Here is a 15089-nt window from a genome sequence, read left to right on the forward strand (position 1 = left end):
TTAATAATAGTAAATGTAATAAATTAATAATAATAAATAATATAATAATAATTAATAATAATAAATTAATAAATTAATAATAGTAAATGTAATAAATTAATAATAATTAATGTGAATAAACGAAATTCAGAATAAATATTCTGTCGTATAAATCGATCAATTTTCAGACACGTTGAACAAATAGAATGAAGTAAATAAAAAATATTGTCGGTTAAAAAATTGTTGGACGTCATAGCTAACTAGATATACAAATATTATGAAATATATAATGTATATCATAATATTATAATTTTATGTCTAATGTTATATGTTACAATATTATATATAATCGTATGTAAATTATATATTATGTCACAATATTTTATAAAATCGTATATAAATTATATATTACAATATTTCCATATAATCGTATTTCTCGTTACTTTCTCATTAAACAGAAGATAATAAAGATTCTCTTGTTAGCCAGAGCTAAATAAATCGCTAAATAAGAAGCGTCATACTTTAATTCAGAAAGTGAAATTACACTTCGCTCTGAAAGTGCTCTGATACTTTCTTCCGCGACAGACGAGAAGCGCGAGTACAATAAAGAACCACAAAGAGCTACAGTACAGAGCTCGAAATTTAGACAAGCCTAAATCCTACTAATTACTTCAAAAAAGTTAAAAGTAACACCGGCTAACTATTTCAAAGATTGAAACTTTCAACTGCTTTTTAATTACTTGATCACTCCTCGGCACAAAAGTCGGCGAAATTACGTTTTAATTGTCGAGCAACAGGTCTTTCGAAAGTTTCGGTTTCTCTTGGAGGGATCAGAGAATTCGGAAGTTCGGTAGAGACTATTAGATTGTGAGACTAGTAGTCGTCTGGGTGACGAAACGCGAAGCTCGCTGGGAGTTTACGGTTGCAAAAGGTGTTAAAAGAATGCCTTTTCAGATCCGTCGTTCATAGACCGGGGCTCGTGTAACAGGCTACTCCCCCATAATGATCCTTTCACGCCGCCTGACCGTGGGCATTATCTAGTTTAACTGGCTGTAAACTACGTCCTCGCGCGTGCAAGGTCCTCTTCCTCGAGTTCGAACGACTTCCAACTGTTCTGTTTCAGTGGAAGAAGAAAAAAATCGACCAAATATCCTCCCTCGATTCGTGATTTGTTGCAAAGTTCAACTGACAGTGCAGAAAACACATCCAACTGACACACGAGTTCCCCCCTGAATGACAGTCTGAAGGATAAAGAATTGATCCTAATTGAACTAACGCACCTTCTAAAACGATCTAATCGATACAATAAATTATTTTAATAAAGATTTAATTGTTAATTAATCAATTTGTATAATTTATCATTAATCTACAATTTATTATTAATTTAAATTATTATACTAAGGATACAATTATTATGTTAATAAACACATACAAGATTGTTTTATATTATATTATAAATATAATATTATATTATTGTTTTATATATTATTATTATATTACACATACAGAAATTATTTCATATTATATTATACAAAATTATTATACGACACATATAAAATTATTATATTAAAGATGCAATAAATTAAGTTCAATTAATAAATTAATAATTTAGTTTCAAGGCTAAATAAATAAAAAAAAACGATTCTAAAACGATCTAACCGACACAATAAATTAAGTTTTAATAAAGATTTAATTGTTAATTAATTAATTTGTATAATTTATCATTACTTTTAATTAACTTACAATTTATTATTAATTTCAATTATTATACTAAAGATAATTATTATATTAATAAACAAGATTGTTTTATATTATTATTATATTACACATACAAAAATTATTTTATATTATATTACACATTATATTATATAAGATTATTATATGACACACATAAAATTACTATATTAAAGATGCAATAAATTAAATTTAATTAATAAAGATTTACTTTCAAGGCCAAATAAATAAAAAAAAAGATTCCAAAACTAAATACACCTCCTAAAATAATGTAACAAATTGTAAGTTTTAGTTTCAAATTTCAAGGCTAATAACTCACACAAATGGTTGATGCGACTTTAAATAATGAAAGTAAGAAAGCGAGAGAGAGAGAGAGAGAGAGAGAGAGTTTGTTTGAGACATTCATCCGACGTCTAATGGGATTACTCGAGCATTTGGCAATCGCCGACTGAGAGATTGCTTAATCTTGAACCTCTTGTTCTTTCAAGGATACTTTCCCGAAAAATAAAAAAAAAAAAAGAAAAGAAAAAAAACTCGACTCGTTTATGCAAGACTTTTATTCACAAATTTAGAAACTTGCTCTCGTCGAAACTAATCGATTAGGACTCGGACGACTAAGATTCGATCAGGCGCGAATCTCTTAGCAAATTTGAATCGAAAGTCGAGGATGTTTGGACACATTTCGTTGAGTTAAGATGGTGGAAATTTTTTGATAAAATTCCCGATACGAAGAATTGTTCCTTCTTTCAATTTGAAGTTACATTTCATTCGATTAATTTCACCTTATTGTGGCTGCAACGCTGCCACTGGAACGCACGCTGGCGGAGAGGAAATTTCACTTTTTATCGGCAGTTCGAAGGAGATGCCGATTTTACCCCGGTATTGTTCGCTCTTGACCAACTTCGCCGCTGGCAATCCAGACGAGCGAAACCGTCGTCGTCGTTTTGCATAACTTCCACGGGGACGAAGCGTTTCCGTGATTATACGGGCGTGCTTAATGTGCAAAGGAACAGTACCATTCGTTCGGGTAGACAAACGAGCTCTGTCGGCGATACTCAGTCGTTGCATCATTTCAACGCGCGAGAGGCCGCGCCTTTCTTGCACAAATTTCCATTTCGCATCTAGGTCGTTTCGAGTCGTAATCAATTTCTCCTCCAAAAAAGAAAAAAAAAAAAAAAAAGAAAGAGAGAAAGAAACGTAGGAAAAAAGGGGGGGGAAAGAAATTGGGGAATTTTAACGATCGTAGGCCCTTTGCGCTGGCAACTGGTTCGCGGACCATAACGAGAGACCAAACCGTATACAGGGTGTACAGTTTTTGCCGCCAGTTTTCAGGCATTTCCGGTAGTACAATTAAAAAATGTTTCAAACAAAATTTTTTTAGTATCTGGTGGGCTGCATGCTCCTATATTCTCAAATCTCAAAATATGCTTTTTACGTAAAAACGTCAAGGTCACCTTGACTTTTTTAAACGGCACCATGTATTTTTGGTATCACGGGATTGTTGCTGATGCCGAGACGAATTCAACAGTGTATTATACTGTGACTTTGAAATGCTGTAGCCCAATAATACTAAAAAATATAAAATATACAATATAATATAGTATAATATACTATAATATACAATATAATATAATATATTATAGTATATATTATATAATATAAGTATAGAATAATATAATATAGTATAATATAGTATAATATAATATAATATAATATAATATAATATAATATAATATAATAATATAATATAGTATAATATACAATATAATATAATATATTATAATATATGTTATATAATATATTATATAGTATTATACTATATAATATAGTAGTATAGTATTATACTATAATATATTATAGTATATAATATATTATATTATACAATATATTATATATTATATATATGTATATAATATACATATAATATATACAATATACAATAATTGCTCGCTTTCTTTTTGAACACGTCAGAATGACATCACTGGATAGAAATTGCCAAGAAGTGTGATAAATTTATTATTTAGTTTGCCTAAAGGCTTGGTAATTTAAATATACCTGAGAAAATATAAGATATTGCAACTTTGTGGACAAAAAAAATTCATTCCAGCGCAGAAGGGTAATTTCTGATCTTATTTGCCTCTTCCTGCAAATCGAGGGAAATTCCTCCGTTGCAAATCATCACAACGCGACGCAATATGCACGCAAGTACCACAGTTTTAATTTCTTTCGAATTAGGGGGAGGTTACGAAAGTTCCTTGCCGATTTTCCTGGCATTTCCGAGTATCATCAGGCATCAGGGCAGGTTTGTTGGAGCAGCAAGAAACGAGAGCCAGTTGCGAGAGCCAGCTTCACACGAAGCTGGGGTAAGTAAAATGGGATAAAGGGTCATTAGCGAGGAGCAGCGGAGTGGGAGAGTTTTGCGATTGCATCGAGAGACATCGGTGGAGAGGAGGCCACTGGGTACCCAGGCCCGTGTCCTATTATCCACCAGCGAGCTTTGTTCCGGCTCGGTTAATATATTACGACACTTGGCAACGTAACGCTGGTAGCGGCCACGCCTGTTCGTTTTCTTGTGTCGAATTGACTTTTTACCCCTGGCTGGCTGAAACTCGCGCGCGTAGAACGTGCTCCTCCTCTGAGCACGTTCCTGTTGCGAGAAACTTTTTCGTCTCGCGTCTCGCGTTGGAAATGGAAACCGAGATCGGACAAATTTCGCGTACGAAAACATTCGTGGAGAGCTGGAATGATCGCGAGAATTTTCAACGTAGTTAGAAGTTGGTCATATACGAATCGGCCAGGGGAAGTATATACAGGGTGATTCACGTGATGGCTTGCACGTTTGGGATATAACCTTAATATTATCACGGGTCTAGTGAAAAATTTGTTTAGTACAAGAGTTGTCTGATGGGTTGTCAAGATAGGCAAATTAATCAATTTTTTTTTGCGTGTGTCGAGGGGTTTCGAAATCCCCAAGGTCATCTTTATTTTTTTCTAACTGGACTATATACTATTATACTATACTATTTTACTATTGTCCTGTTATACTATATTATTTATTACTATATACTTTGGACTATATTATTAATTATATCATATACTTTGAACTATCGTACTATACTATTAATTGTACTATATATTTTGGACTATACTATTATACTATACTATTAATTATACTATATATTTCGGACTATACTTTTATACTATACTATTAATTATACTATATATTTTGGACTATACTTTTATACTATACTATTAATTATACTATATACTTTGAACTATACTACCGTACTATATTATTAGTTGTACTATATATTTTGGACTATACTGTTATACTATACTATTAATTATACTATTTATTTTGGACTATACTTTTATACTATACTATTAATTATACTATTTATTTTGGACTATACTTTTATACTATACTATTAATTATACTATATACTTTGAACTATACTATCGTACTATACTATTAATTGTACCATATATTTTGGACTATACTACTATACTATACTATTAATTATACTATATATTTTGGACTATACTTTTATACTATACTATTAATTATGCGATATATTTTGGACTATAGTTTTATACTATGCTATTAATTATACTATATACTTTGGATTATACTATATTATTAATTATACTATATATTTTGGACTATACTTTTATACTATACTATTAATTATATTATATACTTTGGACTATACATCATAAATCGAAAGAATATTAAATTCCAAGTAAAAAAGTATCAAACCACATTTAATCCAACGATCAAGGAGATATTTCACGATAATCTGTCTCGAAACAGTAATATCGCAGACAGTATAACATAACACGATACTGCAGCGTATATTACAGCCAGTATCGCATCAATTTTTAACATTTACAAACTAAGTTTCCACCGTGGTGGAAAGTCTCTGTCCCGTTCGAATAAAAGTTTCCCCGTAAAATTTAAACAACGTTCCAACCACCGTGCGTCCGCCGCCGTGAAACACGATCGTGCGAATGTGTAGCGGGGAGCCGCGACCGGAAGTGGCCGCAAGAAACCAGCGAGCCGTCCTTTCGCTGGCACGTGGACGTGAGACTCGTATCCTTCCTTCTCCTCGAGGAAACCGCGGCGAGGATCGCGCGCGTTTAGGGTTCGAGTGGGGGCGTCGTAACAGAACACGCACGGATGAAAGGGGGGGGGGGCAGAGAGGTCGAGGGGGCCGCCGCTCGGAACGAGAAACGACGCAGCGCGGGTGGGAGACAGATATAAGGGCATCGTCTCGGAATAAACGACTATCAGTGAGTATCGCGCTGTTTTCGCGTATAAACACGGGACACGCAGTAACACCGGCCGCAATGTCGAAGGTACGATCGAAGGGGCCGAGGGGGGAGGGGAGTCGGAAATTCGCCCCGCGCGCGCAGTTTTTCTCATATTTTGGACCAGTTCGTAAAGATTTCGTAAAAATTCTTCAGCCTCCGAATGATAATCGGGATAGTATACTGTTATTTTCTGTATTGGTCGATTCGATTAGACAAGGGACGTTTATACGTAGTTATGTTTTTTCTGGGTGGAAACGAAAGAAAGGGTAAGGTGAGGAATATGTAGGTCGGTTTTAAGGGAAACCTAAAGTTTGGTTATTGCATGGATGTTATTATATAGTTACATAGTTATGTGGTATGGATTTCTTTGTTTGTTTTTTTTTTTTTTTTTGAGAAAAGTTGAAAAATGAAAGGGTAAGTTTGGTTATTACATAGTTATGTGGCATGTATTTCTTTTTTTTCTTTTTTTTTTTGAGAAAAGTTGGAAGATGAAAGAATAAGGTGAGAAATATATAGGCCGGTTTTTAAGGGAAGTTTGGTTATTACATAGTTGTATGATATGTATTTCTTTTTTTCTTTTTTGAGAAAAGTTAAAAGATGAGAGGGTAACTTTGGTTATTACATAGTTATGTATGTGGTATGTATTTCTTTTTTTCCTTTTTTGAGAAAAATTGGAAGATGAAAGGGTAAGGCGAGGAATGTATAGGCTGGTTTTTAAGGGAAGTTTGATTATTACATAGTTATGTGGTATGTATTTCTTCTTCTTTTTTTTTTTTTTTTTTGAAAAAAGTTGGAAGATGAAAGGGTAAGGTGAGAAATATATAGGCCGGTTTTTAAGGGAAGTTTGGTTATTACATAGTTATGTGATATGTATTTCTTTCTTTTTGAGAAAAGTTAAAAGATGAAAGGGTAATGTGAGGGACATATAGATCGATTTTTAAGAAAAGTTCAATTATTACATAGATGTTATTACATAATTATGTAATATGTATTTTTTTTTTTTTTTAGAAAAGTTGAAAAACAAAAAGGTAATATATAATATATATAATATATAGACCGGTTATTATATAGATAATATTACATAGTCATGTGATATTTTTTTTTTGAGAAAAGTTGGAAGATGAAAGAATAAGGTGAGAAATATATAGGTCGGTTTTTAAGGGAAGGTTGGTTATTACATAGTTATATGATATGTATTTCTTTTTTTCTTTTTTGAGAAAAGTTAAAAGATGAGGGGGTAACTTTGGTTATTACATAGTTATGTGGTATGTATTTCTTTCTTTTTGAGAAAAGTTAAAAGATGAAAGGGTAATGTGAGGGACATATAGGTCGATTTTTAAGAAAAGTTCAATTATTACATAGATGTTATTACATAATTATATGATATGTATTTTTTTTTTAGAAAAACAAAAAGGTAATATATAATGTATAGACCGGTTATTATATAGATATTATTACATAGTCATGTGATTTTTTTTTTTCTGAGAAAAGTTGGAAGATGAAAGAATAAAGTGAGAAATATATAGGCCGATTTTTAGGAGAAATTTCGTTGTCACATAGTTATGTGGTATGTAAATGACGCTCTGATCGACAGTAGGTTAATTTGCGACAGTTTCGAAAGACTCGGTTTCATCAATAAGAAAAGAAAACAAACAGTTAAAAAAAATATAGATTAAAAAAACATCGTAATAAAGATAGACCTCTTCAACTTCTTCGTCTCGAAACAGGACAAAAAAGAAAAAGAAATGATCTTTTTCAAATATCGTGACAGAAGATTCGTTTTTTTACACGTACGTACGACGACCTCAAAAAAAGACACGTATGTCGTCGTAGTTTCGATCCTTTCTATCGTCGGGCAAAACGATACAATTTCCGTCGAACGGTCTGTTTTGCGGTCTGCGATCCGCGGAAGTGGCGTGTCCACTTCCGTGGATTCGTATTGGTTTACTTACACGGAGCAAGGTCAACCCGAGAAAGTGAAAAAGGACACTTTTCTCGGTGAGGGACGAGGCCGACGAGGCGACGCGAAAGAAAGATGAAACTTTCTCGAGACCGATATTCGACTTTCGGCTTTCCAAGCTCGTGTCACCGAGAAAATCATTCAACGACCACGAGGAAGATCGAGTGTCACTTTTTGACGAGTGTCAATTTGTCAACTTGATAAATTTGATTGTAGACGAAAATTGTTCGTGATATTTCCGGCAAGAGAGACCGTATCGTTAATTTAATCAGGTCGATTTCAGATTAGTTAACGGTCGCCATAAGATTAGTTAACGATCTTTGTTTTACTACCAATGAATCATCCAAAGTTAAGATACCCTCAAACACGTAATTACCATGGCAGGTCACGAACTCGTAATTCCACCTTTCACGTATATTTTCCCCTGAAAAAAACTCGCGTAGACTCGGGCACTCGATAACAATTTAAATGCATCACCGTTCCTTCAGCGCGGTTACCTCATTGCGAAAACTTGCGTTTATGTCGTTCGCGTTGGCAGGACGAGGCGCTCCGCCTTCGATCTTCTCCGTTTTACGAGCTCTTTGACATATCAACCGCCCGTGAGAGGAATTTCGTAGCGAATTTCCACGAGAAAATCCAGCGGCAACGATGTTTCCTTTTTATCCCTCCTTTGGAGGCTGAACAATCTTTCGCAAGCCACTTGCCACGATCCTACGAGGCTTCTCTCGTTTATCGAGAATTCTTCCTTCTGAATTTCAAAGATATCACCAGTCACAAGTTTTCCATTTGCTTTCATTCCAGTTTCTCGGTCAGTTCAATGGATGCGATTGCAGTTTCAGATTCTTTGCGTCGTTTTCGGCGCGACGATCGCGTTCAGTGGCGCGGTGGTTTTGAGCGGGTACAACGGCGGCCATGGGATCTCGTACGCGGATTACGAGGGCCTCGATGGATACTCCACCGTGCAGTATGAAGGACACGCGGTCCTGCCAACGGTGGCGGTTCCGGTTCACGCGGTATCCGCCTCGCCTGTTCACGTCGCAGCGTCCCTCGATCACGGACCACATCACGGATACGATCATCACGCCGATCACGATCACGATTACTACGTAAGTAGTAGCGTCATTTTGTTTCTGTTCCGTAACGTATCGCCGATTAGCGTTATTAGTACGCACGTATCGCGTATTCTCTCAAATTTAACGCCGCCTGCGCTGGACAACCGTTTTGCGGACCATAACGAGCGACTGGAATTACTCGTCGTTGGAATTACGCTCTGCTATTCAACAGTTTGCATTAATTTGGCATTGCTCGCAATCAGAGTCGATGTGCAAGCGAATTACAAGCGACTCGCGTTCGTAAATAATTCAGAGCGCCACGTGACTGTGCTAATTGAAATTCCTTGTTGGAATTGGCTTGGACACCTTCCGCGACGCTTTCTCGCGACGATCGGCTCTTCCTTTCGAAGATCGGTTACGAAATCTCCTCGATCGTTATTTCTATGAAAAGGAATTTTCATCTCGACGATTTTGAAAAATCTCAACGTTGAGCAAAAAAAAAGAAATATACATATATATATATATTTTTCTTATATATATATATATATATATATATATATTACTTTATATTTTATATTCATTTTATATTTTATATAAAAAAATATATATATGTATATATATACTTTTGAAATACGTTTGAAAACGAGTGATTCACAGTCGTATATTACAAATGAAAATATACATATATATATGTACTCAATGTTGCAAATATATATATATATATATACTCAACTATGCTCACAAAAATTAGGGGACATTTCAAAATGAATATGAAGCGATAAAATAAAGAAGCGTTTTATTTTCTTTTTTATTAAATAAGAACATCAGACATTTGACTTGTCGTTTGCTTTTCTGACGTTCTTGTTTGATAGAAAAGAATCAATCGCTTCATATTCATTTTGAAATATTCCCTAATTTTTCTAAGCAAAAATGAACGATTCACACTCGCAAATTATGTAAAAAATTCGTAGAAAATTCAAATGAAAACTATAAATGACGAGAGGTTCTGAGCGAAAATGAATAATTCACACTCGCAAATTACAAATGAAAAAAAAATATATATATACTGCTCACAAAAATTAGGGGACATTTCAAAATGAATATGAAGCGATAAAATAAAGAAACTCTTTTATTTTATTTTTTTTATTAAACAAGAACATCGGACATTTGCTTTTCACAATCAAATGCTTCTTTTATCGCTTCATATTCATTTTGAAATATTCCCTAATTTCTCTGAGCAAAAATGAACGATTCACACTCGCAAATTACAAATGAAATTATATATATACTGCTCACAAAAATTAGGGGACATTTCATAATGAATATGAAGCGATAAAATAAAGAAACTTTTTTATTAAACAAGAACATCAGACATTTGCTTTTCACAATCAAACGCTTCTTTTATCGCTTCATATTCATTTTGAAACATTCCCTAATTTCTCTGAGCAAAAATGAACGATTCACACTTGCAAATTACAAATGAAATTATATATATATATATACTGCTCATAAAAATTAGGGGACATTTCATAATGAATATGAAGCGATAAAATAAAGAAACTTTTTTATTTTATTTTTTATTAAACATCAGACATTTACTTTTCACAATCAAACGCTTCTTTTATCGCTTCATATTCATTTTGAAACATTCCCTAATTTCTCTGAGCAAAAATGAACGATTCACACTCGCAAATTACGAGAATAGAAGATTCATTGAAAATTCAATTGAAAACTACAAGTGACGAGAGGTTCTTCTTCATACTACAGGCCCATCCAAAGTACACGTTCAATTACGGTGTGCACGACCCGCACACGGGCGACGTGAAGACCCAGCACGAGGTCCGCGACGGCGACGTGGTTCACGGGTCGTACAGCGTCAACGAGCCTGATGGAAGCGTGAGGATCGTCGAGTACACAGCTGACGATCACAACGGGTTCAACGCGGTGGTGAAGAAAGTCGGGCCGGCCGTCCATCCGAAACCGATCCCCATCGCGAAATACGTCTCGCCGGCCTACTACAACAGCTACGACGAATACGAGAAACACCACTTCTAATCGTGTGAATTTCGACGAAGTATTGGAGTTGGGCGAAGAAACAGGGTCAGAAAGAAATTACAATTATATCGAGCGAGAGACGCGCGTGTGTGTGTGTGTGTGTGTGTTTGATGATCAACCTCTCGTTTTATCGTATCGAGTGACAGACAGGTGCTCGAAGTATCACAAAAGTCCTAGCAGACGCTTTTGTCCTAAGTGTCAGTCGTTCGAGCGGAGCTGCCTTTCGGCTTGCGACATTAAACTTTAAACTTTGAAAACCAGGATAAACGGGGGAAGAAGAAGTGTCGGCGATGAGGAGAGAAAAGGAAAAGTAATTATTATTAAAACGAAAAATTAAAAGAAGAACAAAAGATGCACGTAAAATGTAAAAGCATATTTAAACCGAAAAATTTAAAAAAAAAGAGAAGAAATACATGTACATGTAAAAATATCAAACGTATCGAGTGAAAATAAATAGCTGTTCGATAATGATTGACGAGTTTCCATGATTTTTATTTGTTCTGAAATGTTTGTGGAGAGTTTTGGAAGGATGTGCCAAAACAAAAAAAAAAAAAAAATAGAAAAGAAAAAATAAAGAAATGGTAAATTGCGTCTTCGCCTCGCAAGAAAACGTGTTCTCGGGAGAAATTTGCATTCGAGTGAAAATAAATAGCTGTTCGATAATGATTGACGAGTTTCCATGATTTTTATTTGTTCTGAAATGTTTGTGGAGAGTTTTGGAAGGATGTGCCAAAACAAAAAAAAAAAAAAAATAGAAAAGAAAAAATAAAGAAATGGTAAATTGCGTCTTCGCCTCGCAAGAAAACGTGTTCTCGGGAGAAATTTGCATTCGAATACAACGTCGAATTATCGGGGAGATTAGCATAAACGAGTGTTTGCTATTCGTTAATCGGTAGAAAGTGCGAAACGACTCTCGTGTTATGTTCTATCCAATGTAGATTGAACTAGAAGGCACGAAATCGGACACGATCATTTTCGATAATTAATTTTTGCGAGGATCCTCGTTACGTTTCCGATGAATTCCCATTTTGGCTGTTTAACTAATGTTTAATATTTAAATACACTCTTTGATAAACCATTTCGTAGATTCTTTAATAGACCATTTTAATATATTATTTAACAATATTTAATAATATTCAAATACACTCTCTTTCTTCGTCTCGTCTTCTTCGAGAACTTTTTTAAGATCTTCCATCTTGAGATCTGACATTTCTTCTTTATTTATATTTCATCAAAAAAAAAAAACAGAGCAAAAATCTGCGGGAAAGTCAATTTGTTAAAAGTCAAAATTGACAGAAAGGACATTTTTATTGCTAAATTGGACATTTTTATTGTCAATTGTTTTCTCTGATAGTCGTTAGAATTTAGAAAATTTTTAATCGATCGTGGTATTCTGCTAGTTAACAGAATGAAATTTTGTACAATTGCATTATTTAAGAAAAGAGAGAAAAGAGAGAGAGAAAGGCGACAAATGAATATTACCATGTTTTTGACAAAAATCATGATTAAGTACTCTTTATTAAACTAGAAACTGAAACGATATTTTGCAAAATATATATATTTCGTCGTTATTTAATCAAATTAATTGCAAGTGCACGCGAAACCTAATCCAATCCCCCCTAAATTTACCAGTTACGTGCACAGATATTTATTTCGCATTTGCAGCAGTTTGCAACTTTCTTCGTTGTTCGATCGGGAGTATGTTTCCACGAGTTGAAAAGCTGCGATTATGTACGGGATCAATTACCTAATTAAAACTAGGCAATTAAAATATATGAAGATCAAATATTAAACTAGGATTAGATACCCTATTATATTAATTTAAAAAATAATTTTTATAATTAAATCATAAAAATAAAGTAACACGGCGGCCTTTTAATCTTTTCAGGGAAATTGTTTATTGTTTAATTTGATAATCCACGATAAGGAATACTTAAATTACATTAAATTACATTCACGTATTGTTGTTATTAAAACTTATAAGAACAAAATTAATTAATAAATTAAAATTTTCATAAAATTATATTTTAAATCAAAGTGTAGTATCCAAGATACTTCGTAATCGAAACTTGGAAACGAGTTAACTATTATAGAGGTTACTTCGAATAAAAAAATTAATTATAAATTAAAATTTTCATAAAATTATATTTTAAATCAAAGTGTAGTATCCAAGATACTTCGTAATCGAAACTTGGAAACGAGTTAACTATTATAGAGGTTACTTCGAATAAAAAAATTAATTATAAATTAAAATTTTCATAAAATTATATTTTAAATCAAAGTGTAGTATCCAAGATACTTCGTAATCGAAACTTGGAAACGAGTTAACTATTATAGAGGTTACTTTGAATAAAAAAAAAGAAAAGAAAAAAAAACACAGAAATATTGCAATGGCTCGTTAGCGTTCGATCGGACGAAACAAGCGTGTTGATTATGAATTGTCTTCCATAGAGCAGGTTTCCTCTATGGAGGTAATCGATTCGATGAGACGAGACTCGAGATTCTTGAAGATGAACTTTAATAGAATGGAGTTTCGATAACATCTTCCGTGTTATTTTAACCGAGAGGACAACATCCATTTTCTTCCGTATTATTTTTAACTTCCGATCATCTTTCTCGCAGTCATTTATCCGTTTATTTTATTTTTTTTTTTTTACGTTTTGCTACTTTTATTATTACTATTACAGATTACGTTTATTTCAGGTATATTCGACGGATCTCAGATTTCTTTACAATTGGTACATTTTTTTTTTTGTCAAAATTAATATTGATTTCTAGTTAGACTTAGAAGTAGTTCCTAACGTTTTTCTGGCCATGCTTCGCCTAAGCATCTCTAAAATCCTGATGTCCTCCATCCCTGTGACACTGAATAATTTTTATTGTTCAAAACAAGTGAATCTTCTGACGTGGAGGAAGCCTAAATGGCCATTAACTTGATTCAAACAATTATAATTTTATTTTCCAAAGAACCTCCAATTGGAAAGTTAAATTTTCATTTAAAGGACATAGACAGAAACACATTCTATTTGTCATTTTAATTATCATCACTCGACAGTCATAATAATTTACAGTGTGAAGCAAAACCACTTGCTCGAAAATACGCAGAAGAAAATTAAGAAAGTGAGTAGCCTAACCGAATCTCTTGCGATCTCTTCGACAAACGGTATCTTTCCTCTTCGTTACTCAAGAGAGAATTCCTTGCAGAACTGATATTTCTCTCGCGAGGCAACTCTACAAAAGCGGAAAGAACGGGGAATAAAAAGAAAAAAAAAAAAAAAGGAAGGAAAAGAAATTACGAACATCCAAAGCCTGAAACATCGTTTAAACCTGAGCCATCAACGTCAGAGAAGTGTTTTATTACACCAGCGATTTATTTCATCTTTAATTAACCTGGCGTTCTTTTTTCTTTTTTTTTTTCTTTGATACGCCGCGTTTCTCTCGAGCGCAACACCGAGTTTTCATTGCTTCTTCGATCGTAATCACGCCCGGTGATCATTCTGTGCTACGCGCTTTTTACAGATTATATCCCAACACGTACACGTACGAGCGAGGTCGTTCGCCAGCGTTTATGTGTGGTTTCTTTTTTACGCCGGTGGCCACGACGCGTCCATCAGCCGAACAGCCAAGTATTCTAATTACAACTTCTCCGAAACGGAAGCGCGGAAAACTGAAAGTACATGGCCGCGGCGCGACGATGTAATTAACGCCCCGAACATGGCGTTGCGCTCTTTCGTTTTATCGGCGATCGTTATTTCCCCGTTTCCACGGAGTGGTCTTTCCACTTTTGCTTTGTGCTGAGTCCTTTCAGTTTCCCCTCCCTAATTGACTTTGACATTTTCAACCTGGACAAACCTTCGAGTTTGACAGCTTCTGAGATCTAAATCAGTAATTGTGAAATTCCACGCGTTCGGAGTTTTTCCTTTTTTAATTAATACAGAACAAACCTTTGAGTTTGATAGTTTTTAAGATCTAAATAAAAAATTCCAGAATTCAAA

General features: G+C 34.1%; 2 protein-coding genes across 2 annotated transcripts in view; one reads left to right on the forward strand and one right to left on the reverse strand.

Annotated features, from left to right (window-relative positions):
• Positions 1-15089, reverse strand: part of LOC122532718 (neutral ceramidase) — a gene marked incomplete at its 5' end in the record, with an annotated part of 38187 nt that overhangs the window by 19604 nt on the left and 3494 nt on the right. The window lies entirely within an intron of this gene.
• On the forward strand, positions 5966-12172 carry LOC122532714 (cuticle protein 19-like). The gene is made up of 3 exons (XM_043661737.1): positions 5966-6072; positions 8821-9093; positions 10807-12172. Exons 1-3 carry the CDS (start codon positions 6064-6066, stop codon positions 11092-11094), a joined length of 570 nt encoding a protein of 189 aa, XP_043517672.1. The 5' UTR covers positions 5966-6063; the 3' UTR covers positions 11095-12172.

This window comes from Frieseomelitta varia, unplaced genomic scaffold (assembly GCF_011392965.1).
Source record: "Frieseomelitta varia isolate USP_RPSP 00005682 unplaced genomic scaffold, Fvar_1.2 scaffold_464, whole genome shotgun sequence".
In the NCBI taxonomy this organism is placed as follows: domain Eukaryota; kingdom Metazoa; phylum Arthropoda; class Insecta; order Hymenoptera; family Apidae; genus Frieseomelitta; species Frieseomelitta varia.